Source organism: Lepisosteus oculatus, chromosome 24 (genome assembly GCF_040954835.1).
Source record: "Lepisosteus oculatus isolate fLepOcu1 chromosome 24, fLepOcu1.hap2, whole genome shotgun sequence".
In the NCBI taxonomy this organism is placed as follows: domain Eukaryota; kingdom Metazoa; phylum Chordata; class Actinopteri; order Semionotiformes; family Lepisosteidae; genus Lepisosteus; species Lepisosteus oculatus.
Window position 1 is genome coordinate 1,512,197 of NC_090719.1, and position 23,919 is coordinate 1,536,115.

General features: G+C 42.9%; 1 protein-coding gene and 1 long non-coding RNA gene across 15 annotated transcripts in view; one reads left to right on the top strand and one right to left on the bottom strand.

The window, feature by feature from the left end:
* LOC102696289 (dual specificity testis-specific protein kinase 1-like) overlaps positions 1 to 23,919 on the bottom strand; it is a 41,898-nt gene that overhangs the window by 8,881 nt on the left and 9,098 nt on the right. For 9 of the 14 annotated variants that reach the window (XR_011183545.1, XR_011183540.1, XR_011183546.1 and 6 more), the window contains 10 exons: positions 18,540 to 18,739; positions 15,034 to 15,155; positions 14,381 to 14,429; positions 13,547 to 13,696; positions 9,794 to 9,967; positions 9,294 to 9,377; positions 8,961 to 9,047; positions 8,049 to 8,293; positions 4,482 to 4,931; positions 3,317 to 3,402 (listed from right to left, as the gene is read on the bottom strand). Coding sequence is in view for 1 of the 14 variants with exons in the window: in XM_069183561.1 (XP_069039662.1) it covers positions 8,192 to 8,293; positions 8,961 to 9,047; positions 9,294 to 9,377; positions 9,794 to 9,967; positions 13,547 to 13,696; positions 14,381 to 14,429; positions 15,034 to 15,155; positions 18,540 to 18,739 (968 nt within the window). In the remaining 13 variants the exon portion in view is untranslated. Of the gene's footprint in view, positions 1 to 3,316; positions 3,403 to 4,481; positions 4,932 to 5,533; positions 8,294 to 8,960; positions 9,048 to 9,293; positions 9,378 to 9,793; positions 9,968 to 13,546; positions 13,697 to 14,380; positions 14,430 to 15,033; positions 15,156 to 18,539; positions 18,740 to 19,654; positions 19,739 to 23,919 lie in introns of those variants that run through there. The other 5 variants (XR_011183544.1, XR_011183542.1, XR_011183550.1 and 2 more) reach the window with 5 other exon arrangements.
* On the top strand, positions 13,615 to 21,929 carry LOC107079816 (uncharacterized). Its single transcript, XR_001480732.2, has 3 exons — positions 13,615 to 13,813; positions 20,582 to 20,695; positions 21,017 to 21,929. It is a non-coding gene; the product is annotated as an uncharacterized lncRNA (long non-coding RNA).

Below are 23,919 nucleotides of genomic sequence, written 5' to 3' on the forward strand. Positions count from 1 at the left end.
TTATATCCTACGTTTCCCACAACTCAAGAAATAGATTTTTGATAAAGACAATAAAATGCGTCTGTTTGTCCTCACTGTGTTCAGGATATTTCTTTCTAGTGTGTGGAAGCCCATCTCCGCCAGGGAGTAAAAAAACGCGCTATGGTATCTTCCATAGAGTTGCGACTATATAACTCACATTTGCGACATCGAAACAGCCCATATTTCATTGTCTGTCCTCTTGTTCTTGTAACGGATTCGGGTTCTAGGGCTGGTGCCCTCGCCGCTCCTCACTGCAGGGGCTCGAACCCGGGTCTTGCCACCCGAGCTAAAGAAGACCTTTTTTAAGTAAAAAAAGACATACAATAGAAATACGTAAAAAGTATGTTTTAGCTTTTATAATTGTGAATTCCTCTGTATGTGAAGTGCCTATTTCTGTATCTTATTTCATATTCTGTCTCCGTAAATAAAAAGTATTTTTAAAAGCCCACCACGCACTATTCCATCCGGGTACTGTGGAAGCCTCACTGGCGGAAATGGGATTCTATAAAAATTAGGGTAATTAATGTGATTTCTATCAGGGCACTGTACAAGACAAGTCTCCAGGCTTATAGATCCTATGATCCTGTACGATTCATGAAAATAGTGTAACGGAACGGCCGACATACAGGTTGTACGATCTGGGTGCAGACTCCTGGTCTTAATCTGGTATCAAATACAAAGATTTAAAAGTCACTATATCTAATATATTTCTACAATTAACATCTTAAATAAAACCATTCTCTTATAATTAAATGAATATGTACACAATATTGGCATTTTGATCAGTTTTATATATCACAGTTTAGCGCAACCCACTCGTGTAACAAGACCGTCAAAGAAGCAGACCTGTGGGTGTCGGAACAGTGGAGCTTGTATCATTTCCCAGAGAGAAGGGGCGAGCAGAAGTAATACACACTCGTGTGTTAACAAACCCATCTGCTAACAGCCGCTTTTAAGAGAAAGGTAACCTTCAGCTCAATGAAATAAGCTACAATAGACAGATGTTAAATTCTCCAAGCAAAATCAGCTACTTTGCCAACAGTACACGACTTCTTAAAAGGTATCCCTTTCTCTCGAGCAAACTCAACTAAGGTTGGATTCATTTTTACATTTCAAACCGTTTGATGGTATGTCTTGGGGACTGATTCATAGTATAATCAAAACAAAAAACCCACTGGGCAAGCCATGATCTGAACAAAATACAGTGAAATACAGCAGGATTCATAAATTGTGTTTTAAAATGATTCAGACTGGTTTTCAGATTTGTATCTGTTGTAACTTAATACAACGGCAAATATAATTGTGGTTCTACTGTTTATTTAGTATTGGGGTTGTTATACAGTACTTGTGTGTTATACCAGTGATGTGGTTTCTGGGGTTACTCACTGGTCTTAGCGTTTTCACATTAAAAATATCCATGTTTTCTGTTGATGTTAGTGGTCTTACAATAAATCAAACTATTCCACAAATAAATAAAAATGTGTGTTGTGTATATTGTTTAGTCACTGTTAGACTGTATACTGCAATGAGGAAAAAAACATGTACACACGTGACTTTTTTTCTCCCAGTCAGGATTTTTGAAACTGTTAATGAGCTTGCAGTGGGGGTGTAAATGCAACAGCATGTAATGTAGTTTTATAACATCAGCCAACTTAATTCTAATTGTGTTTTTCTAAAATAGCCGTACTTAATTTTTTTAAATGAATATTTAACAGTGTAATATACAGGATAACATTAATAAAACTCTAAAAAGTATACAACTTAAATTCTATAAACTGGAAAAAGATCGTACCAAGGGGCTCAACACTGACCAGGACTCAAAACCAGGCATTTTGTGGCGACAGCCCGTATGCTCCCGCCTGCCACATTAAGCATTCGCTGGGCCACCTGGCAGCTTTACAAAACAGTGCGGTCCCACAACAGAATATTTAAGAACGAGCAGGGTGTGGTGGGGTGTGTACACCGCAGTGTGCTGCATTATTCGGAGCGCGTTCTGAATGGCTGGATCTGACCTAATGAAGGAACGGCCTTCATAAGTGTTCTACATGGTGTAAAATGTAACAGGTAAAGACTCGAATGCTTCTGCTGTTAGTGTTCCATCACTGGTCAACACAGACAAGACATTGGTGAGGAAGGAGGTCAAGCTCAGTCATACTCAAAGCCAAGGAACAGGGCTGTGGACAGGACACGTATGACAAGTCCCATTTGGACACAACAGTCTAAACACAAGGCTAGACTCAGACATACAGTAGTAGGACAGCAGTCACCCCCCAGCAGCAGGTGCCTGAATTTGAACCAAAGCTGTTTTTCATCTTCTGTGAGGATGAAGAGGCCCTGCCTCTGCAACCAGCCTTCAATCCACACAGATGAGTCACTCCCTCAGCAGCAGGACTTTCCTCAACACATTCCACCCACTCTTGCTCTCCAAACCCTTTGAAGGCTTTGGGCTGTTTAAAAGCAGCAATTGCAGATGCTCCTGGAACCAAGCTCTCTCCCATTGACATGCAAAGCAGTACTCTGAATTTTTGATCAATTTATAATTCATGTGTTTCACATTTTTCACGTGGCTGCAATTTTACAGCAGACGTGAGCATGCTTCAGAAACAGCTGAGGGACTGTAAGATTTTTTCTGAATTGTGTCAAAGCTGTTTGATTCTTTGCAGTCTACAACTGCTCAGCTGTTTCTTCTGGTGTTACGAATCTGAAATTCAAATCTGGGCAGTATTTACCGAGTTCGACCATTACAAGCTTAAGCAGAGAAATGATCAACGAAAGCACTACGGTCATCAAATAGCAAAACATTAATTCACATTTATAATATCCAGTAAGAATCTCACTGCAACACAGAGCCATACAGACCAACACCAATCTCTATCAATCAACACCAGTCTTTACATAACACTGCAAAGGAACAAGTAATAGGTTTATTCCCTGCTGAAAAGAGAAGAAAACACAATGTTTTAGCTGCAGAGCTTTCTTCGGGTGTGAGTTCGGGTGGATTCACACCCAGAGAGGGCTCCACAGCTGAAACAAATTGTTTTCTTTCTTCTCTTTTCAGCAGGGAATAAACCTATTACTTGTTCCTTTGCAGCCTACCCATCTGGTCTTGTGCTGACAAAACCAGTTGCCTATCGATTCTTCTTGCTTGAACCATTATAGGAAGTTTTAGAGCAACACTTAAATAAATCAGTTTTAATATTTTGCAGTAGAGGACCGTTCTAAAGCTAATACAAGTTATGAAATACAGATGTAGGACACTGACAAAAGACAGCAGTAAGACAGCAGTTTAACTTACATAAATAGTCTCAGGCTGTTCATCAATGCAGAGGAACTCCATTTCCATCAGTGTGTCTGGTGTTCCTCCTTTTTGATTCAGATTTCCTACAACAAAAAATGAAAGTTAAGCCTGGCTTCAACTGTGAGGGTAATTCTCAACTCATCCACTTCCCCACATATCTTTACTGATGTTCTCCTGGAACAGAACAGCTGTGATCTAGTGACAATGACAGAGACTGCTGTTTAAATAGATATTGACACACTCAAAAGACAGTGAAGAATCATTAAAGCTAGATCAATTGAAAATTTGGACTTTTCAGTTCCTTGGATACTCACAAGGTAAATTATTTTTTTCACATGATCTCTGTATTAAAAAAACTATTTTTTTACAGGCTTTTTCTAGGTTTAAAAACAGGTTAAATAAGTGAACATACATAGAACTGGGAACAGTAGTGGATGTCAGAGCATCATTGCAGTGGTCAGAAACTGTCACAGGAGACCTGTCAGTTCAAATTCTGTGGTCTTGCAGCCTAACCCCATCGAGCTGCAATTATTAATTTTATTTCCCATAAAGGTTTAGCACAAAGGATTTAGCCATCTACATGTAAGCAAGCAAATTTAATGCCATCTGCCACCAAAGTCAGAGATGAATTGTGGGTCACTGCAGGATTACATGATTCTCTGCTGGGGAACAGATCTGCAATGCTTGCAGTGTGACTGATAACCGCTGTGCAGTTCACACAAGGGGACACGGCTGTGCCGGGGAACAGGTCTGAACAAATAATAACAGTGCAAGAGCAACCGTAAAAACACGGAACAATTCACTGTACTGGAAAAACGGCAGGAAACTGCCGTTTGTTTGTTCAGCTGGGCTTTTGTTACCTTCTCGTTTGATAGAACTTCAAAAAAAGGGAAAGGCAGAAGTTTGTCACTCCTTTATGAGACCTTTAAATTATTCACCCGATACAGCTTTGCACATGAATGACTGTGCATGAGCCAGTTCTGCCTGAGCCATTCTGTAAATACTAGTTTCCAGAAACCATATGCCTTACACCTATCCCCGGCTTATGTCCTCACTTCCAAAAGAAAAACAGAGGCAGGTAAAGACAGTGCCTGCACTGCGACCTGCCTGCTACCAACACGTCTGGCCACAACGCAGACCCGAGGAAATAACTATCTTTTACCTGAAGCAACAGCCAGTGTCCAATTCAAAGGCTGGTCTGTCAATGGGCTTTGTGGTTGGAGGCTGACACAAAGGCTTCGTAATGAATGTGGAATGGAAAGAGACAGGCAGTCAAAACAACCTTTGATCACAAGAGCCCTGCTTTTCTGCAACAAAGAACAAAGCTGCAGTGAGAATCTTTGTGGAACAGTGCAGCATTAGCATCGTTTTGAGAAATGCATTCTTTTATTTTATATTTTAAGCAAAGAAATAATAATAGCCAGAAATAATCAGAAAACAGAAAAAGTACCACATCTTGACCAATTCATTATCCTTGTGAAATCGGTTTTGGGGAAGTTTCTGCAGAGGTGCAAGAAGAGTGAAGAAAGCAAGAAATGTGCTCCTGGACCTCCTGGCACGCGGGTTCGAAATGATCTCATCTCTCACATTTATCAGCCGTCTGGAACAGAGACTGCAGACATACGGACATCATTCTTCGGGAAATATCTAGGAAATCGTCTACACTCTGGAGACTTCTACCATACAGAACAGCAAAATCCAGATGAAAACTCCAGAACAAAACATGTATCATATATTAAATAAGGGTATAACTATGTATTCACAGTCAACCCAAGATACTGCAGATTTCCAATGAAGAGGAAGAGGAAGACGAGTCTCCTATTCCTGCTTTCTTGCGTGCGTGTTGGTCTCCAGTCTGGTCCAAAGGCCGAAGAGTCACTAAGCAACACCTGCAGGAAAGCAAACAGAGCCACACAGCTGCTACCAGTGCTAACCCCTTCTGAGCGCTCGCCTCCGAGATGTGCTGACCGTCACCTGCACTGGGAGACCCCAGCCGGTGTGTGGTGTGGGCACACGTGTGCACAAGCAGCAAGACAAGCCAAAATTACTTTTGCTGCACAGGTCAGACAAATACTTGCTTTTACTCTGCACAATCCTAAAAAAACTTCAGGAAATCGGGCTGCATGCTCTAGCAACACACAAGTCAATAAAGTAAAAACAGAGCTGTGTCCCTGAAGAGATCATCCTCTGGAGGAAAAAAAGACAAAAGTTCCATTAATAGTTTAAAAAAACTTTATTTTTAATTATTCCTTATGTACATAAATGATCCATAGAAACCCACTGGCAGTCGATATCTATATCTAGTCTTCCAGATATGTGCTGCCTCATCATGTCTGAACAAGCTCATGTGCCAATGTAATTGCCTGACAAAGAATTCTGTTAGTATTACCTAAAAAAAGGTCAAAATTCAGAATTAAAAATAAAACACATACTCAAACAGGGATAATTAATCCAATCTGACAAGCCATTAATAATATAATCTTCAATGTGAAATTAAAGCTTATGGGTGGATGGGTGTGCGCTCTGGTTAAATCACATTCTCAAATGTATCCCGAGAACGATGGGGCACCATTCTCACCACAGCTCACTGATGGAGCCTCATCTGTAAATACTTTCCATACTCAAAATCCACAGCATTACTGCATAAAAGAGATTGAACAACCAGAAGCATGTCTGATGTCATTCTTGTACATGTACAGTAAAGTTTGTAACCACAATTAGAATGCTTTCTAGTTTATTACAAAGCACTAGTGTATTGCTGAAAGATTTGGGTTACAGAAAACAAATCCTATAGAACACACTCACAATATAAACAGCCTGATCGAAATACGAGCGGCCCTCTCTATCCAGAGCAGTAGGAATGTCCCAGCACAAGCTATGACATCCCATACCCATGATGCCAGAGTACAAGAGGTAGCAGACCAGGTACAACCTAGTAAAAACACTGCTGTGAGTGAGTGCACAAGAAAAATGATGGTTGATATGCATGCAACAGCAGACCAGTGTAATGTGTCAATTAGTGGTTCCACATCTCTGAGGGACAGCTGTGAACATTCCTTAAATGATGCCATGACGTAACACCTGGAGATGGGGCAACTGCTATGAGGGGCATTCTCTCATATTTCGGTAGGGCAGTGTGTGTCTTTAACAAACAGTTCATGAAATTAAATCACTCCAGTCATGTAAATAAGAACTGTGCCTTGTTATCAAACCAGTGTACTGTACTGAGATGTTACTAGCATTGGCTTTTATAGACTCATTTTTGGTCTTCCAAAACAATCTAATGCATCCGTGACAATGATATTCACATGCATCCAAGTAGAGTGAGAAATTAATTGCCAGGCAGTTCACCCATAAATTCTTTATGAAAAAAAATAGTTTCAGCAGGTATTAAAAGCTGAGGTCCATAATTGCAAGAGAGCGCAGACTTATTACTCTAACAAAAACAATAATGTAATTAGCACCAGTACTATTGCAAAGCTTTACAGTACTAAATCAGCTCTTGAATCTGTACATCTGAAATATTTACATTTATGTACACTTGCACATGTAACGAAAACATGGAATAAGTGCTAATACTACCAAGCACAAAAATATTTCTAATTACCGACTAAAAAAGAAATTCGGGACTTCAAGCAAAGTCTACTAAGCAGGCAAACATTCCCAAAAGAGGCTCTGACGAATCTGGCCAAGTTTATTATTTCAGAATGTCTCAATGCCTGGGGCAACCCGCGAGCAAGCAAACACAGAAGAAACCAGAGGAAGCAGAGGAATCCCAGGAGAGCCACTCAAACACTCTTCCCACACACACAGAAATGAGCTCCGGGGTACCAGATAGTATAACCCGGAAACTGACCTTGACGAAGAGCATATTCTCAATGGCTGGTGAGTTGCCGAACATCTCCCCTCTGCCTCAGACATGGTGCTTCCCAAAAGCATCACTTTTTGAGGATTAACACAACCTGGATTTCATCTTTACAATGAACGCTGACATACTTTACGTCCTGTCAGAGATTCCGATGTGAGCTTCGCTGGTAGTACCCAAATTTCATCAAACCTATCTCCAGGTTTTCTATAACAAAGTGTGAATCAAAACATTAAATGCATTTGTAATGATCAATATGAACTTCAAAAACTGAAGAAAAAAAATCTCATTATGGTCAACTAAGCTCCAGGCACTTTCAAATTCAGGTGCAAGAAGAGAAAAGACACAGTACTTCACTGCAAAAGACGCCACCCACACACTCATCCGGGCTGCTGGCAGGAAGGAGGAAAGTGGGAATACAGGCTCTGTCAAGCTTACTTAAGGCCGTTTCAAGCACAAAACTTTGCCGTAAGAACAGCGTATTTTGCTGAAAAGGTCAAATAAAAAGATGCTGCAGTGTGTCTGCATGTTATTATATACCAGAGGACACAATTTCTCACTGTGCACACTGGTAGAGTTACTCTAGGGCCTGAACAATTAAGATCACATCTATATTTATTGAGTCTTTTAAGAAATGCAGAGAAAAACAGCCTCTGTTTGTTCATATATCACCATCGTTCCACATTGAATAAAAAAGCTTCTATAGGTTTAATGTGAGCAACAGCTCGTGCGAACACACACACACACACACACACACACACACAGGCTCCTGGTGCAACACGGATCCGATCAAACCCAACTGGGTTTTTTTCTGAGAAATCAAGAGAAACAGCAGAGAATCAGTCCTTCTTCATGCCAGCCTACCAGACGTTCTTCCCAGGAAACACACAGCAGTGTCAGCGGAATGTGGAGAGTCCTCTTGGGCTCGAGACCGGGCTGGACACGCACACGGAGAGCAGCAGTGGTCCAGTCCAGACTGGCCCATCCTGGGGCTTGTGCTGGGGCCCTCACCCCGTCGCCAGCTCGGCCTTCGGGGGCTCCAGCGTCTCGGAGACCTCTTCCAGCTCTTCCAGCAGCTCTGTGAACGATGGCCGCCGAAATGCCTCCATCTGAGCGGAAAGGAGAAAGGAAAATCGAGAGATAGCCCTGTGAGGTTAGAAACAGGAACCCACAACACGAGGTGGGACTGTTTTCATACCCTTGTGGCGCAAACATCCTAATGATCACTCGTTCCCAGCAAACTACCAGAGGCAGAGCTACACGCTGATGCTGTTCAGGTCTGGAGCTGTGTGTATTACTTCTAATGAAAACGCCAGAGCTGTGAAAGGGGTCTCTCCATTGCCTCACTAAAGGCCACGCTATCCAGAAGCATGTGGGTTGAAAGGTTTTTGAAATAGCAGTTCACCCGTTTCCTTGGCCCCTACAGGCTAGCCTGGCTCAGCACATGAACCAGTTTGGACGAACTGTGCTCAGGAGCTCTGTACACAGAAACAGAGCGATAGAACTCCCCGGCTTTCTGAAACGGGAGCAGGGTGGTTGGGCAGATGAAGAGAGCAGGGAGGAGGACAGCTGAGCCAGTAAGCAAATTAGTTCTTACCCACCTGCTTGTTTTGTCACAATTTGGAATACGGCCAGTGATCACAGCACACCCAAACAGCAAGAAAGCATCACAGGTGCATGCAGTGCATTGCAAGCTAATTAGATTTGCAACCAATATGGCTGAGAGGGGAAGTAGTTTAGCATGGCGGCGGGCTTGAAGCCAGGATAAACAGTCACCTGACAGCAGCTGGCTGCCAGCTCCAGCACTCTCTGTGGACACCCGCTCACCATCTCCCGGAACGCAGCCACATCCAGCCCGTAATCCTGTCGCAAGGGACAGACAAGGTCAGGAGTGGTCAGGTACCAACGGCACCGGCGGCATCACTGTAAGTTGCACACACATGCACACACGCTCAAGACACAGACCCCTAAAAAACGAATTAATTCACATCCTTGGAAGATGGGAAGAAACCAGATTACCCAGATGAAACCACATGTGCATAAAGAGATATGTGCACTCATGACTGTCCAGAATTGAACCAAGCAGCAACCACACAAAAATGTTTATACCTGTGTTCTGGGAAGAACCTCAGGATCTGCAGGTATCCGGCCAAGAATCTCACACAGTACAATCCCAAAGGAGAAAACATCCACCTGCAGGGAGAGGCAAAACGAGCAGGTGATGTAGAGCCCTGTTGTTAAGGTGTGACCTAAGAGAGCATGTGACAGCCCCGAAGGAAGAGGAGCTCCTCTCCTGCCAGCTCGAGACCCTCACCGTTTCGGTTTAAGGGAAGAAACATCATGTAACACAAAGAATGAAGTTAATCAAAATCAAGTCAATCTTTAACTGGGACACTGAAGAACACAAGCTATACAAGTGGAAACTCGTTTACAGTAGACATATACAACTTGGTGCGCAAATAATAATTAATAACAAATTCATTAACCAGCCGAGCCAATGCTGTGAGTGTCTGAGCAACCTAACCAGCGTGCAAGAGGACCATGGGCTCCAACGGACTGATTTCCCCCCCACCAGGAGATACTTTAACTCCTGGCCCTGCGGTCAGTACCTTGCGGTCATATGGTTCCCCTCGCAGCATTTCCGGTGCCATCCAGAAGGCAGAGCCCACCAGGGACAGTTTCCGCTCGGGGTCCTTGGCCGGCAGCTCCACCACCTCCCTGGCCAAGCCGAAGTCGGTCACCAGCGCCTCCCTCCCGCGCGGCGTCACCCTGATCAGGCAGTTCTGTAGCGACAGACAGTAAGACCCCCTTCAGTTCAGATAGCTTGTACTGAGGGTTCGAGATCCCAGTGTGCACCTGGGGACATTTCCTTCCTACACTTCATTACACAAAGGGTGGTGGGAGTGTGGAACAAGTTGCTATTGCAGTGGATACCCCGGCTGCCAATGAACTAACAAATGCGCTAGAGGGGCTGAATGGAGTCCTTTCTCATGTTCTTGAGCCTCGTCTCAATACAACAGGACACTTAGTGAAGAACAGTTCATAACTCTAGTGTAACAGCTACCTTTCCGAAAAGACGAGATTGACAGTGCACATGAACTCAAGCTGAGCTCTAAAAGCTTTTATTTTCCCTTTATATAATCGCTTCGCCTTTCCTCCCCCACATCAACTCCCTGGTGAAAATGTTGGATTTATCAGAGCTGTAGGTGTGTACTGTAACGGCTCCAAAGCTGTGTCCCACAGAATTCAAATCTCCGATGGTGAACCTTCCTCATTCTGTAGAGAAACTATCATTTTACTTACAGCTTTAAAAAATCGTAAAACAAAAAGATTAAAACAGAAAGATGGAAATTGAAAAAAATAATAATCTGTTGATTATTCTGTATATTAGAAATAGGAAATCTATTATTTGAAGGGATAATTTTTGCAGATACAGACTTTTGTCTCAACGAGGCAAATCCATTGCTACAATAAACTCAGCCAGCAGGGGGAAGCATTGCTCATGTTTGAACCTTCTGAACCAACCGGCTTCAACCTAGCAGACTTCTTCTGCATGAACCAGAGGACACAGCTGTAAACAGAATGCACTTAAAATTAAGAAAAGATTTGTTGTATAAAGGGCGATATCAGTGGGGAACAAGCTACCTAGAAGAAACATTTGGAGACTGGCTCTCTTTTTCCAGCTAGATAACAGCCCCATATACAAACAACCAGAATGAGCTAAACCTAATGCAAAAAAGCACAACTGTTTATTATAGCAATATGCAGTTCAACACATGTAAGAGTGAATTCTAAAGACCTCCTCCTTGATAAACTAATTCACACAGTTCATAAGACAGGGCAGTCAAGGTCACAGAGCCGCGTTTGACACCAGTGAGGAACAGCACGTTCAGTCATCAGTTACGGCTTGATTAGATTGCCAGTAATCCCATTTTGAGATGAAAGCAAATCAGTCCTACAGAAACATGGAGCAAGTCCTTGGTCCTGCTCCTCGAGGAGACCAGCTGCAGGCTGCAGGCTCGTATGGCCATCTGGACAAGCTCAGCCACCCCTAGGCACAGAGTGCACTGCCTGCCCAAACCACATGGACTCGCCTCAGGAAAATCTAAAGCAGCATCAAGCATCAGCAGCAGAACTCTGCTCTGAAAAACTGCTGACGAGCTCAGGGAGCCTGCGGTTTCACCAAGGCTGCCCTTGCGGTAGTCTTGTACTGTTTCATTTGCTTTTCCACTCGGCAGCCTGCGATTAACTGTTATCTGGGATCTGTCCAACCCTCATTAAATACATCAAGAGCTTATTGCCAAGAATCCTGAAATATTCAGACCTCAGAAGCTAAGCCAGGCTGTGCCTGGTCAGAAACTAAAGGAAAAACCACCACTTTGTTTTTTCCCCAAACTTGGCTGATGTTAAAAAAGCCAAATTACAGGGCTGTTTGAAATAATGCTTCTATGCCATTAATAACCAAAGTGTAGGCTGTACAGTACACAAGAAATTGAGACTTATGAGATTCAAGAAGATTAAATTAGACTGGAGTGGTAGTTCAATATCAGACTCTCTGTTCTTATGCTACTGCAAAACAGACAGGACTGCTTTGATTATTTCACCTACTGTAACAAGTCCTCCAGAGCCAATGCTGGCACACTGACAGAGGTGGCCACCTGCAAAGGTTAAACAGCCGGGCTCCTTGAAATTCAATCCAATGTGTTGTGATACCAGACAGTTTCTGACACAAATGCCAAGGCCTAATCAGATATAATCTCCTAATACACTTGTGAAGAAAGGGCACCAGTGTAGCTCACCAATGACTCCTTACAATGTCTTAAAAATAAGAGCATTCTCGGAAAGAAGTCTCTTGAAGACAAGTATCATTAATGACCTAAATGTAGATACAGTATGAAAAGATAAATAGCTACGAAACAAGCGGAGACCATTTGGCCTTTTTTTAGAAGTGAGTTGATTTGAAAATCTCATCCAGTTTTTTTAAGAAGCCAGAGTATGGACATGGTTGTGCGGTAACACATGGTTGGTTAGCCGGCTTTAAACACCCAAGAACACTTGGCGTAAAAAACGCAGCTAAAACAGAGACACATTTATTAAATAAGATTAATAAAAAATAATAGATAGCCTTTCTTATATTCTGTAATTGCAATTATTCTGGGAAACGAATAACTGGTTTTAAACAGCAGGCAGACCAGCATCATGGAGCTCTCACTGAAATGGAGAATGCAGAAAGCCAGGGAGCACAGGGGCAGTGTCTCCCTAGCTCTCCACTCTGCTTTCACCCTGTGTGATGGCTGTGTGCCTCCGTGAGCAGTAACACTCTTCTGAATGGGGCCATTAGCATGACAAAGGCGTGGCCTCTCCCTCGCTGCGATGTCAGGGGGAGAGACTGGGAGGCTCGTAGCCCCTCTCACGCGGATCCTGGCAACGGCTGCCGTTTGCACATTCCTGGCTGACTGTTTTCCACAGACAGCAGAAGCCGGCGCAACAGCGAAAATAACAGTGAGCTTTCGTTGAAATCACCGGATGCTCTCTCGGTCTGCTTAGTCCCCTACCTTGCCTGAAAAGTGCTTAGAAAACGGACGGATGTAGGAAGGTGAAACTGGAAATCTGAGATGTACAGAAATATAAAAGATCTTTTCACTATTGTGTAAACAAAGCAGCTTCACTGAAATATCACATGTCAAATATGGTCATTATTTTGCAGGGTTGATCCAGAGGATCAACTCTTCTATTTATGAGAAGACCTCCCTCAACCAGCTTCAGGCAGATCCCAAGGCACAAGCTTGAAAACAGGACTAACGTGCGTCCGCATTCTTCCAAACACTTCTAAAGCAGCCCAAAGGCTGGAGCATGCCTTGCGGACAGCTGGCTTGTGGGCACTGCGGGCCGGACTGCTCTGTGAATCTGTGAGACATATGCATTTCGCTGATCCCATATATAGACGTCTGGGGAAAAATACGGAATCTGTAAGGTGATGCAGAGAACAAGTGGGAACTTGAAGTTGAAAATAAAATTAAAAAGATAAAGGATGTTGTTTTTCCAGTTCTTGAAAACTGAATTTGAATGTGAAACCATTGGTCACTGCCATGCTGGAATACTTCCCTCTCACACGCCACATACTAGGAACGAACTTGCAAGTTTGTGCGCTGATAATTTTTTTAAAAAACCAAGTATGCATAACTACATGAAGACTTTCATCTATGCGCTGTCTTAATCTGGTGAGACAAACTAACAAGTTACAGCAAGCTGCGACAGCCGTGCTAACTAGATTGCGGAAAGACAATGAGACCAGTTGTTCAAATAGCAAAACGTGTTTTGTGTGGTTTCAGAGCCTTTTGTGCAGGGTGGCCTAGGCCCACCTTGGAGTTGAGATCTCTGTGGTAGATGTTCTTGTAGTGGAGGTAGATCATTCCTCGGGTGATGTCCGAGGCCAGGTCCACCTTCTCCCTCCAGGAGAGAAAGACGTCCTTCCTGGCCAGCAGCTCTTCCAGGCAGCCCCCACTCATATACTGAGGGGACAGAGGAGAGAAAAGCAAGTTGGCGCCATCAGCCACACCCATCTCCAGTGCACAGAACTGATGCAACAGGACAGAAAGAGGGTCGGGGAGGAAGTGCTTTTCAACAAGGTAAGCACTCTTTACTGAACTTTGCATCCATGGATCAAACCTGCCTTTTTGGTACCGTTTGCAAAATTGCTGCAGCTGCTAAAGACACTAAAAATGTGGTAGAAATCACTGAATCCACTCTTATACCTCAATGCATTGTGCCAGGGCCAAAACTTGACATTTCATTCATATCTGCTGATTGACTGAGACTCTTCAGAAATAGGCAACAGAAGATCAATGCCTCTTATTCACCAGTTCTGTATGAAGAAACGTAAGTGGCCACTGTTTGGTGAACTTTTATGTACTGTATAGCAAACCAGTCTTTCGTAAATGTATTTAGCTCCTATAAAATCCCGTATTCTTTTAGCAGAGGTTAAATGTCATTTGATATGAAACAGAAACACTGCAAGAATTCCCCACTCCCACCCCGACAACACAGACCGAAGTGTCCCATCAACTGACAGGCCACCAGCACGACGTTATCGACACGCCAAATCGACAAGTTTCTCCGATCTCATGCGTGTTTTCACCTGCTCACTTCACCTCTTCTCTGCTGTCACGGCAGAAAAGTTCAGACAGGAAGCTTACCTCCAGGATTGGATACAGCTTATCTTCTTTAACACAGATCCCCAGATATCTGAAAAACAAACATGACGGGCCCTTCTTCATCAGCAGTCTTAACAAGTGACTGGCAGTGTTAAAACTAAAAATGTCAACACAAAGCTCTAACACCAACACAAAAGAAATAAAGCACACTTTTTCAGAACATTTTCACACTAACCACACTATCCTGAGAGTAACTTTAATTTACAGTTGCTTAGCTTTTGCACACAACATTTTGTTAATATTTTGTCTCATGTAACAGTTTTACAAAATTAAAACAGTCTTGCTTACAGACTCAAGGTGAGCTACTAGCCATTAACTGAGCAGGAAGTGTTTATTTTATGATAAGAATTTCACTTCTATGTATGAAAACCAGTTAATTGCCCAGGCAAACAAAGTGTGAAGATGTATTACAGAATTATTTGACCGAAATATGATTAACCCGCTCAAGACCCTAATGTACGGAACCGTACTTATAAGGGCCGATGTATGTTAAAATGGAAAAAGGAGAACATAAAATATTAACACAAGGCGTCATGCCAGGACAGGTCATTAACTTCATCAGTTAAAAAAACTGAATGGTATTACTTATTCAAAAGGGGAAACCCAACAGGGGAGTTAATTATTCAAGCGGCTACCTGACAATGTTGGGGTGGGAGAGCTTCTGCAGCAGGCTGATCTCTCGCACGATGCTGTCCTGGTCCACGTCGTTCTTGTAGATCTTCACGACCATGACTTTCCGCGTGGTGGCGTGGGTGACCTGGTGGACAGAGCCACACCCGTGTGAGAGAAGGCTTCTTCACGGACTACCCCTCTGGGGCTCGCAGAGCACTCCAGCCGAGCACTTTGGATTCCCGGTACTGGACTTATAACTCAACAAAAAAAATCAAGTTGCCATTTTGAGGGGGGATTATCCCTAGTTCCTCCAAGAATATCAATCTGACCTATCACTGTGAATGACCTTTTTATTTAAAATGGGAAACATGTTCTACATCACCCTGGGAGGCAGACAGATGGCTTTGTCAGGCATGTACATTCAAGCACATCTCTCAGAATTATGCTTACAGGCAGCGCTAACAGCTTTATCCAGCAGTGGGTTGTGGGGGAGCCGGAGCCTATCCTAACAAGCAATGGGCAAAAGGCAGGATACATCCTGGACAGGATGCCAGTTCATCGTAGGACAAACACAGACACACTCAGACCAGGGCCAGTTTTTCCAGAATACCAGTATGTATTTGGACTGTGGGAGAAAACTGGAGGACCTGGAGGAAACCCCCATGAACACGTGGAGAACATACAAAATCCACGCAGAGTCGTTCTTCCATCCAACCAAATTGATACAATAAATATATTGTTTAGACTTCAGACCATCAAAACACAAAGGGATGTTTGTCACAGTTAAAGAGGAAAATTTTACTCAAAATTTCAAGAGCCTTATCAAATCTTGTAGTCATTCTTCACATCATCTTCCAGTCCATCACATGAATTGTTGCGCAATGATGTTTCATTTTACTCTTTGTTAAAGCAGTGTGACCAGTGAGATGCAGACACACTTGATGGCTCTGTGAGAATTCACATGTTGTGATTTAGGAAACTGCAGCTCTTACCACGATCGCAGATTCTCCAAAACACACATCTGTTCCGCAAGATCTATATCTTAAACGTTCTTTCGCAACAGAACACAAAAACAACAGCAGGAAGTTTCAGTCTGGGCCAGTTTTAATCGCAGCCCTGCCTCGGATCACACTCATTCACTCCATCTTTACACAGCAAGGCCATAACCAGACCCTAATTAAAGCCTCCTTGTTCGGGGGAAAAAACTGAAAATAGTCGAAATTATTAAAGATCATAAACTGCCTTCCCGGCCTGGACGTCTCATTAAATCTTTGCACATTAATTTTTAAGGAATAAAAAGTGGCTGATTACCACAGCAACTTCACCAATGGATCATAAGGATCATGGATCATAAGGAGACTGTGGACAGAGGTGATGCAATCTTTCAGGGCTGAGCTCAATACTGTGATAAGTTTAGAAAAGTGTGCCGGAAAATTACAAGCACTGCTGACCTGATAAGAAAGTTTTTAATTCATTATTATTCGTATTCCGGTTATCATATTTCTGTAGTTGGGACCGTACCATACCTGACCACAACACGGCTAGAATCCTACACAGTTTGTGAACCTTCTTTCACAGGAGCCCTACTACAGAATTACAACTAAAGCATGTTTATTTATGGATGGGTTAAGCCTAGCACTTCCTCGAAGACACAACGGGGTAGGCAAACAAAGATCAAATACTTATATTAAAGGCTTCCTAAAAGAAGCAACAACAATGTGACCCAGCACTTCCAGGCTGAAGAAAAAAAAAAGAATAAAAAACGAAGGGACACTTTCATAAATCTGCTTTGAATACAAAGCAAAACGCCAAGTCCCTCTGCAGAGATAAACTCGAAATCCAAGGCCGGATTTCTGTGTTTCTGCTGGGCACAGGTAAGAAAGTTGTCTCATCACTCCCTACCACACGTGGAATCTCTGAATGGAATGAACAGATTTCTTGTTTAAATCCCAGTTTCATGCACACTGAAAAGTGACGCATATCTATTCCGCATAAGGCATACTTTCCTGGCCAGAGGGTCTCATTTGTCTGAGCTCAGCAAAGGACTGAAACGGGCATTACTGCTGTGCTGCCCTGTTTGATGTCACACACCGTTTTTCTCCTGCATTCCTCAGCAGGAATGTGGTGTTCTGATGCTTCGTCTTCATCGCAAAAGACGTGATAGACTGAAAAGGGGGGGACGGATCAAATTAATGGCTTAAAAAACGGCTGACCTGTGGAACTGAACTGTGGTAGGTGCAGTTAATGAAAAATGATGAGGTCAAGGAGAAACTATGAAACGGTCCAGGAACAAGCTATTTTAATAAAAAATCAGATGAGAGAGGTAGAGATGAGAAAGAGAAAAGAAGATAAGAAGATGAAAATTGGATCTATTTTTGAATAACTGACCATAAATATCCTAAAGCCCACAGGCAACCAATCACACATTTGGAAAAACATGGCTGATGGTTTGAAAACTCCTGAACTCCTGTCTCGAGGGAAACTAAAGTGCACTGCAGGGTCTCAGGGGTCTGAGCTATAATCACTGCCTGTTGAGTCTGCAGAGCAAAAGCTGGAGAAGCACCTCTGGGACTTGTCACCCTCCACTCTTTCAGTGCACACAGCAGCAGCCTGCAGCCTAACGCCTGTACCTGATCCTAATTTACTGACATTATTGTCCCAGATGGGAAATTTGCTTTGCAGGCAAGTAAAAAACAAACAAACAATACAATATACATTTAAAACAACAAGAATCCATTAACAATAAAAAAAACACTCATGCATATGATTTACAAGCTTTCACTGCAACAAATACCACAATATCATTACTGATTTACTGTTAATTCTTTAATGTGCAGTTTTACAACCCCTGGATTAACAGTGACCAGCCAAAGTTTGTGCAGACGTCGGTTTTTCAATGGCTGACAACAGGGAAACAGTGTGGACCACAAGGGATATAGTCTGAAAGCCAGACCTCTGCAGCAGCTGTAGAGCCACTCGCCCATTCCTGCATCAACGCAATTCTAGAACGCCAGCAGATTCAAGAGAAATTCTAGACTCAAACAGGTTAAGAAAAGCAGCCATGCTTTTAAAGGCACTATATCAAATGAGTTTTATTATTAAACTGTTTCTCCAGCTGTTCAGAAACGGCAGCCATCAGCTCGGGCAACAGCAAATAGAATATCAGATCTAGTTCAATATTTAATTTCAATAATAGTATCAATATCTATTTATTTTAAATTGATTATTTATTTAGCTAGCACTTTTATCCATTTGTACAGTTGGGCATGTTACTGGAGCAATCGGAGTAAAGAGCCTTGCTCAAGGGTTTTGAACCCACAACCTTCCAGTAACAGTCCTGAGCCCTGCCCACTGCACCACACTGCTGCCTATGATGGAAAGCAGACCTCTGGAACGTTACCACAAACCATTCAAGTCTTATACCAGCTAGCATGGTAATTATTTTCCAAGCCTTTACCACAAGCTGACCTTGCTTTCACACAGCTTTAACCTGTGCTATAATATACTTTGCCATACAGCAAGACCGTACCTTGTAGACTTTGGAGAAGAAGCCACTCCCTATGAGCTCAGCGGCGAAGTTCTCCCAGAACTCCAGTTTCCTGACGGCTGTGCGCAGCTTCTGCCAGCGGTCCACGTGGTAATAGGAGTCCGAGGACTCGCCGCACAGCTGGGTGGGGCTAGTGGGCTCTGAGGAGATGACCTCTGCCTCGCACATCCTGGAGATCTCAGCTGTGGTCAAGAAGAGGAGGAGCAGAGTCAGACACTGGTCACTCATGGAGCGAGGTCTTTGTCCAAAACCTGAGTATCTAAATCTGAGACATCTTTCCTGTCCAAGGGAAAGTCCATTTTAATGGAGCAGACTTGCTGATGTTTTGACTTTCTGTCATGCTCACGGTCTTAACACTAGTCGCTCACAGTCCTTTGCTAAATCACTTGCAAATGCACATTTATACAGTTTATAATATTTGATTACCTGGCTGATGATGTCCTGCAATACCCGAGCTTAAAAAAATCAAATAAAGACAAGACTCCGGAATGAAAATCTCAAAACGGCAGCAGGAAAGATACCACACCGAAGCAGGTTACCTGCTGTGTGCAAAACTGGGATTTTAACGATAATTAGCACATTTTCAAATACCAGCCTTGGAAGCACAGGAAGACAGGCGAAAGGGATCACACTTAAGAGAGGAAAAAGAGCCCGTTTTAAATATCGTTAAGAGTTTCCTTTCAGAAATATTCATGCTAGGGGAAGAAACAAAACCAACTGCATTTGAAAGTAAAATGTGCTGATTTGCAAAGCGCGGCTGGGAGTGTTTCATGGTAATGAAAGGGTAAAAAAATCAAAAAGGTTTTCTATAAATAGAGCATGGAAAAAGAAGTGACTAATAAGTGTTTCAACAGAGCTGTTTATTAAATTTCTATTCTGTTGTCACACACAAAACAGATTCTCATTAAAACGACAATATCTGCTTTTTTCCTCGCCCTCGTCTCTCTCAGGAAGACAACGGGAGCAAGAAGACAACACAGAGGCACAGGAAACGGGCGCAGACATGCCGCCATGAACGTTTTCATCATGAGACAAATCTCAGTGACACACAGTACAAAATTACATAAGCCTGTTATGAAACCACTTGCTGCACTCACTTAAATAGAAGATGTACGCGGAGACAGAATCTTTTGTCTTTGGAAAGCAGGGCGAGGCACAGGCACTGAAGGTTCCATATGAAAACTTAGATCTCTGGGTAGTGCACCATTCATCGAGAGCCCCAGGGAAACAGGCGAACGCTGCCGTATATACCTGACTGCCAAAGACAGGCCCAACTCAGGATGTTTAAAGTCAGTGCTCATCATTTCTCAGAAAACAAAGCAGTTGCCACTTCCTGAGCAAAGCGTTGGGGGAGTGGCATCACAGGAACAGGTGCGACAGACACACTTGCAGCCCAGCATGGCAACCTTGACTTCCTCTCAGTGCGAGGTGCTGTCTCGAGAGCTCGCGTTCTGTATCAGTTTCCTTTTCTCAACCCAGAGCACTGGGTTCTCCGTCTCTCTCTATTCACATATACACTCGGCTAGAGCACAGGACACCTTAAAGAACAGCAAAGCCCCACGTACTCAAATCCTTAAAAAAAAAAAAAAGAAGATCAATTGGTCATGTTTTATTTGACACGAACAAAGCTGCTTTAATTACTGCCTTAGCAGGCACAACAACTGCACCAAAAAGAAATGAAGAAACAGAAGAAAGGTTATAAAAAAGGGGCTATCCGGGCCATCTAGCCTTTCAGTTGCTGGGAGCGAATCCATGTGATTATGCAGAGTTGTAATGAGGCCCTTCTAGAGAGAATCTGTGAGCCGTGTCCCTCAGACGCACATTCTTTTGTCTCCTGTTGACAGCGTAGCTGCTTTCCTGTCGCTGCACAAAAGCAAAGCCAGTGAGTGGCTGATGCATTAGGAACATCTATTTTATATATTGCCATTCCTGTAAATGAAAGGAATTGGCAACATGAAAATCTCACTGGTACTCTGTAACTCTACAGAAAACGGTCACATGTCAGGAATGTATCACTGTTTTAGATGTTCACCCGCCAAACGACTGACTGGGATCCTCTGTGCTCTGGGTGTTGCCTGTCCTCTGAAACAACTCTTTGTTCACAGGACGTCTTGGGTCAAGGCGCTTTGGAAATGCAAGTAAGAAAGTGATTTGTCTTGTAGGCTACCAGCCAGGACTCTGTCAAACAGCCCATTAGACAAGAGCACTGGGAGATAGTGATTCGTATCTCAGACTAACAAATTAAATCCTATATGCCTCTATTAATAAAAAAAATAAATGTATTTAGTTAACATTCAGTTTGGAAAGTGCTGAATTGTGTTCATGTGTCCATGTAAAAAAGTAAAAAAATGTTTTAAGTAAATAATGAACATCTTGTTATGCTAATTCATTATCATGAAGTTCAGTAACTCTGTAGAATAGCAACTTGGTTTAATGCCACATTTTTTTTTTGTTTCCAGCTTGCTCAGAAACCCTCACTGTGCACTGAGCATAGTTCCTGTGGGGCCCGTTTCAGTCCGGGAAGCCACCAGCAGTGTGCCGGGAATCCAAGTCTCTAGGTGACGTGTTTACCTCCCAGCACCCTGCAGCGATCTGAACCTTGACCTGGCAAACTGACCCCAGCCCGAGTCCCGCTGAGACTGCACCTGTGACGTCACTCCACCTCGGCCCACGGGGAGGTTGCAGACTTTTGTACTTAAATGCTAGAATTTAAGGAGACGGTCCTCTTCTCATCAGCCACTCCAAGGTACACAAACAGACTGAATGAGTGTATTGGGTCTGTGTGGTATTGAGGATACTGCCCTCAGTGTAACTCAAACTACACTGCTTGCTTAGAAGTGACTAAGAGCACAGCATCCTGACAGCTGCGTTAGAAATGTGACAATAAGCTAAGACCACATACTGCCGTCATTCCTGTTGGCATCCTGAACTCTTCCTACGGCTTTGTTGCTGACCCCCTTCCTGTTCAGTTATTAGCCTATCGACATTTTCATTCCTTGCTTTCACTTAAATCCATTTTCGATTCCCAACCCATTCTTGGTTGCTATCTACTGGATTACCAACAATAAGCAGACGGATGCAATTCTTTCTGCTAACAAAGCTGACCTGCAACACTAAAAACCCAAGGTAACACAAATGAGACCACGGGCTTCATCTCCTAGTGCCTGCCAAGAAGCACAAGTGTTAGACTTGAGAATCAGGGACTCCTAGACACTCTCTTCCCTCTCTCCAACATCATCGGCACACGCTCTGGCCCTCCAATCTACATCCAGCTGTTCATTTATGCAGCCCCCTGTACCTCTTCCCAAGATAACTCTTTCAATTTCAATTATTTGCATATGCATTTACTCTCAATAAATCATCTAACACAAATTACTTATCATTTTTAAAAGGACTGAAAGAAACAGGTCTGATTCATGTAGAGGTTTAATTCTACACACCTTGATAAGAACCAGTGTGGACAACTGAGCTTTTATTAGAAAGGAATATTATAGAATAATATAGGTTGAGAAAAACCACACTGCTAACAAGACTTGTCTCCTAAATTGTGTCCTGAGTGCGAAAAACGTTCCAAACTCCCACTGACTTCAACAGTTCTCAGAGAGCGTGGCGTCTATTGATTCGTTCAGAGCAGTTAGAGACATGGCTTTGATAAAAAACGTTTCTACATAACGCAGTACCCTGCACATCATGAAGCAAAATATCACAGTCTATAAACCAAGTCCTACAGGGATCTTACATGCACTCCAATTTAAACTGTGTACATGAATAAAACATCATTCGTTAGTACAATGCATCTCTTTCTATTCCAAGAGTCTCGTGACGCGGCACGGGCCTACGTCTGCATTTTTGACGGAGCTGTGAGAAAGCAGGGTGCTGCGCTGTTGAAGCAGCCCATTGTCTGCACGCGGTAAACACTCTGGGCTGCTGAAGGCCACTGTCCCACACTGCCTCACTCCCGTCTCTCGACAGTCCGCTGAATCAATCCTACATGTTGGCCCTTCACTTCTATGAGTTCACATAAAATAACTGGAATTGATATTACTTGAGATGTAGTATATGAATAAGATGAGAGACTCAGGATCAGTTAGCTAACTACTAAATGGGTTAGATTGGCTGAATTGGGGATGCAAAGAGCTCAATTAAATCTAAGCATAATGTCATAGTCCATAAAGGTAATCCTCCCAGGATTTTATCTTCAGTAGATAACTGCTAATTCATCCCTGACTTCCTAGAGCTAGAAGTCATACTTAGTGTCTTAGAGTTTAAGATTTAAAAGTATTCCTGTGGTCCCGAGATCAACCCTGTCTAAAATGCTTTGCTCTGGGAGAAGATTTAGTTTCAGAAGCCCTAGAATAAGATTAATCTGAAATGCCGCTCTAACTCAAGAGCGGCACAGCTCTGAGTTTTCACTCTGGAATAGAAGTGTGCCATCTTCCATGTGGTGTTGCTGGAACAAAAGTTGCTGCACTATAATCAATCATAATGAGTGGTGGGGAAAATAAAAATTTTGCAGAATCCTGTAAGGCACTATGGATAGTCCACTGGGGCTGATGCAGCCATTCACGTGCAGGGGAGGTAGTTTGTGGAAGAAGACTTTAATGATTTATCTAAGGAATCTGAACGAGCCCTCTCCTGAGGAGGGGATGGGGGTGGAGGAGGACTCAAGGGGCTGAATCAGATGCAGGATTTCCATGTAGCTACTGGTGCTCTGAGCATGTCCTGACTGGTGCATCAGATTGCAACCCATGGACATGGGAGACAGAATGATAAGGAGAATTATTCATAATCTGGATTTCACCAAGAGAGTTTCTGTTAAATTTGCATTAGACACAAGTATAAACTGATTTAATTTGTCTTTTTTCTTTGCATATGAAAGCTTCCTGTTGCTCATTAACACGGCTATGGGATGATGGGAACAGATCAGAATGCCTCAAAGCCTCAGCTTTCACAGTTCCCTTGATAAAGTGAATGCTGGCTTCATTAGAAAACCCCTGGATTTGCAATGCAAATGTACATGAAAGGGCTCTCCGATTACTGTGTGAATGGCATGTGAGGCAATGCAATATTATTTATAGTCAATTGCTAAAAATGATATAACCTCAGTGCCATAAGCTTGGAGACTTATTGCATCATTATTGATTGGTCTTCAAATTTAGCAAGATTTTTAAATACTTAGACATATATTTCTTTCAGCTTTAAAATAAAAACCTTGTCTTCTCCTCACCATTTCCAATATTGGATCACAGGATGAGGCAGACACTCAATATCTATATCTTGCAGTTAAACGTGTGTGGCTGCCCCACTGATGCCAGCCTGGGCTTCCTGCTGCATCAGGTGCTCTTTGCTTGCTTTTTTCAAA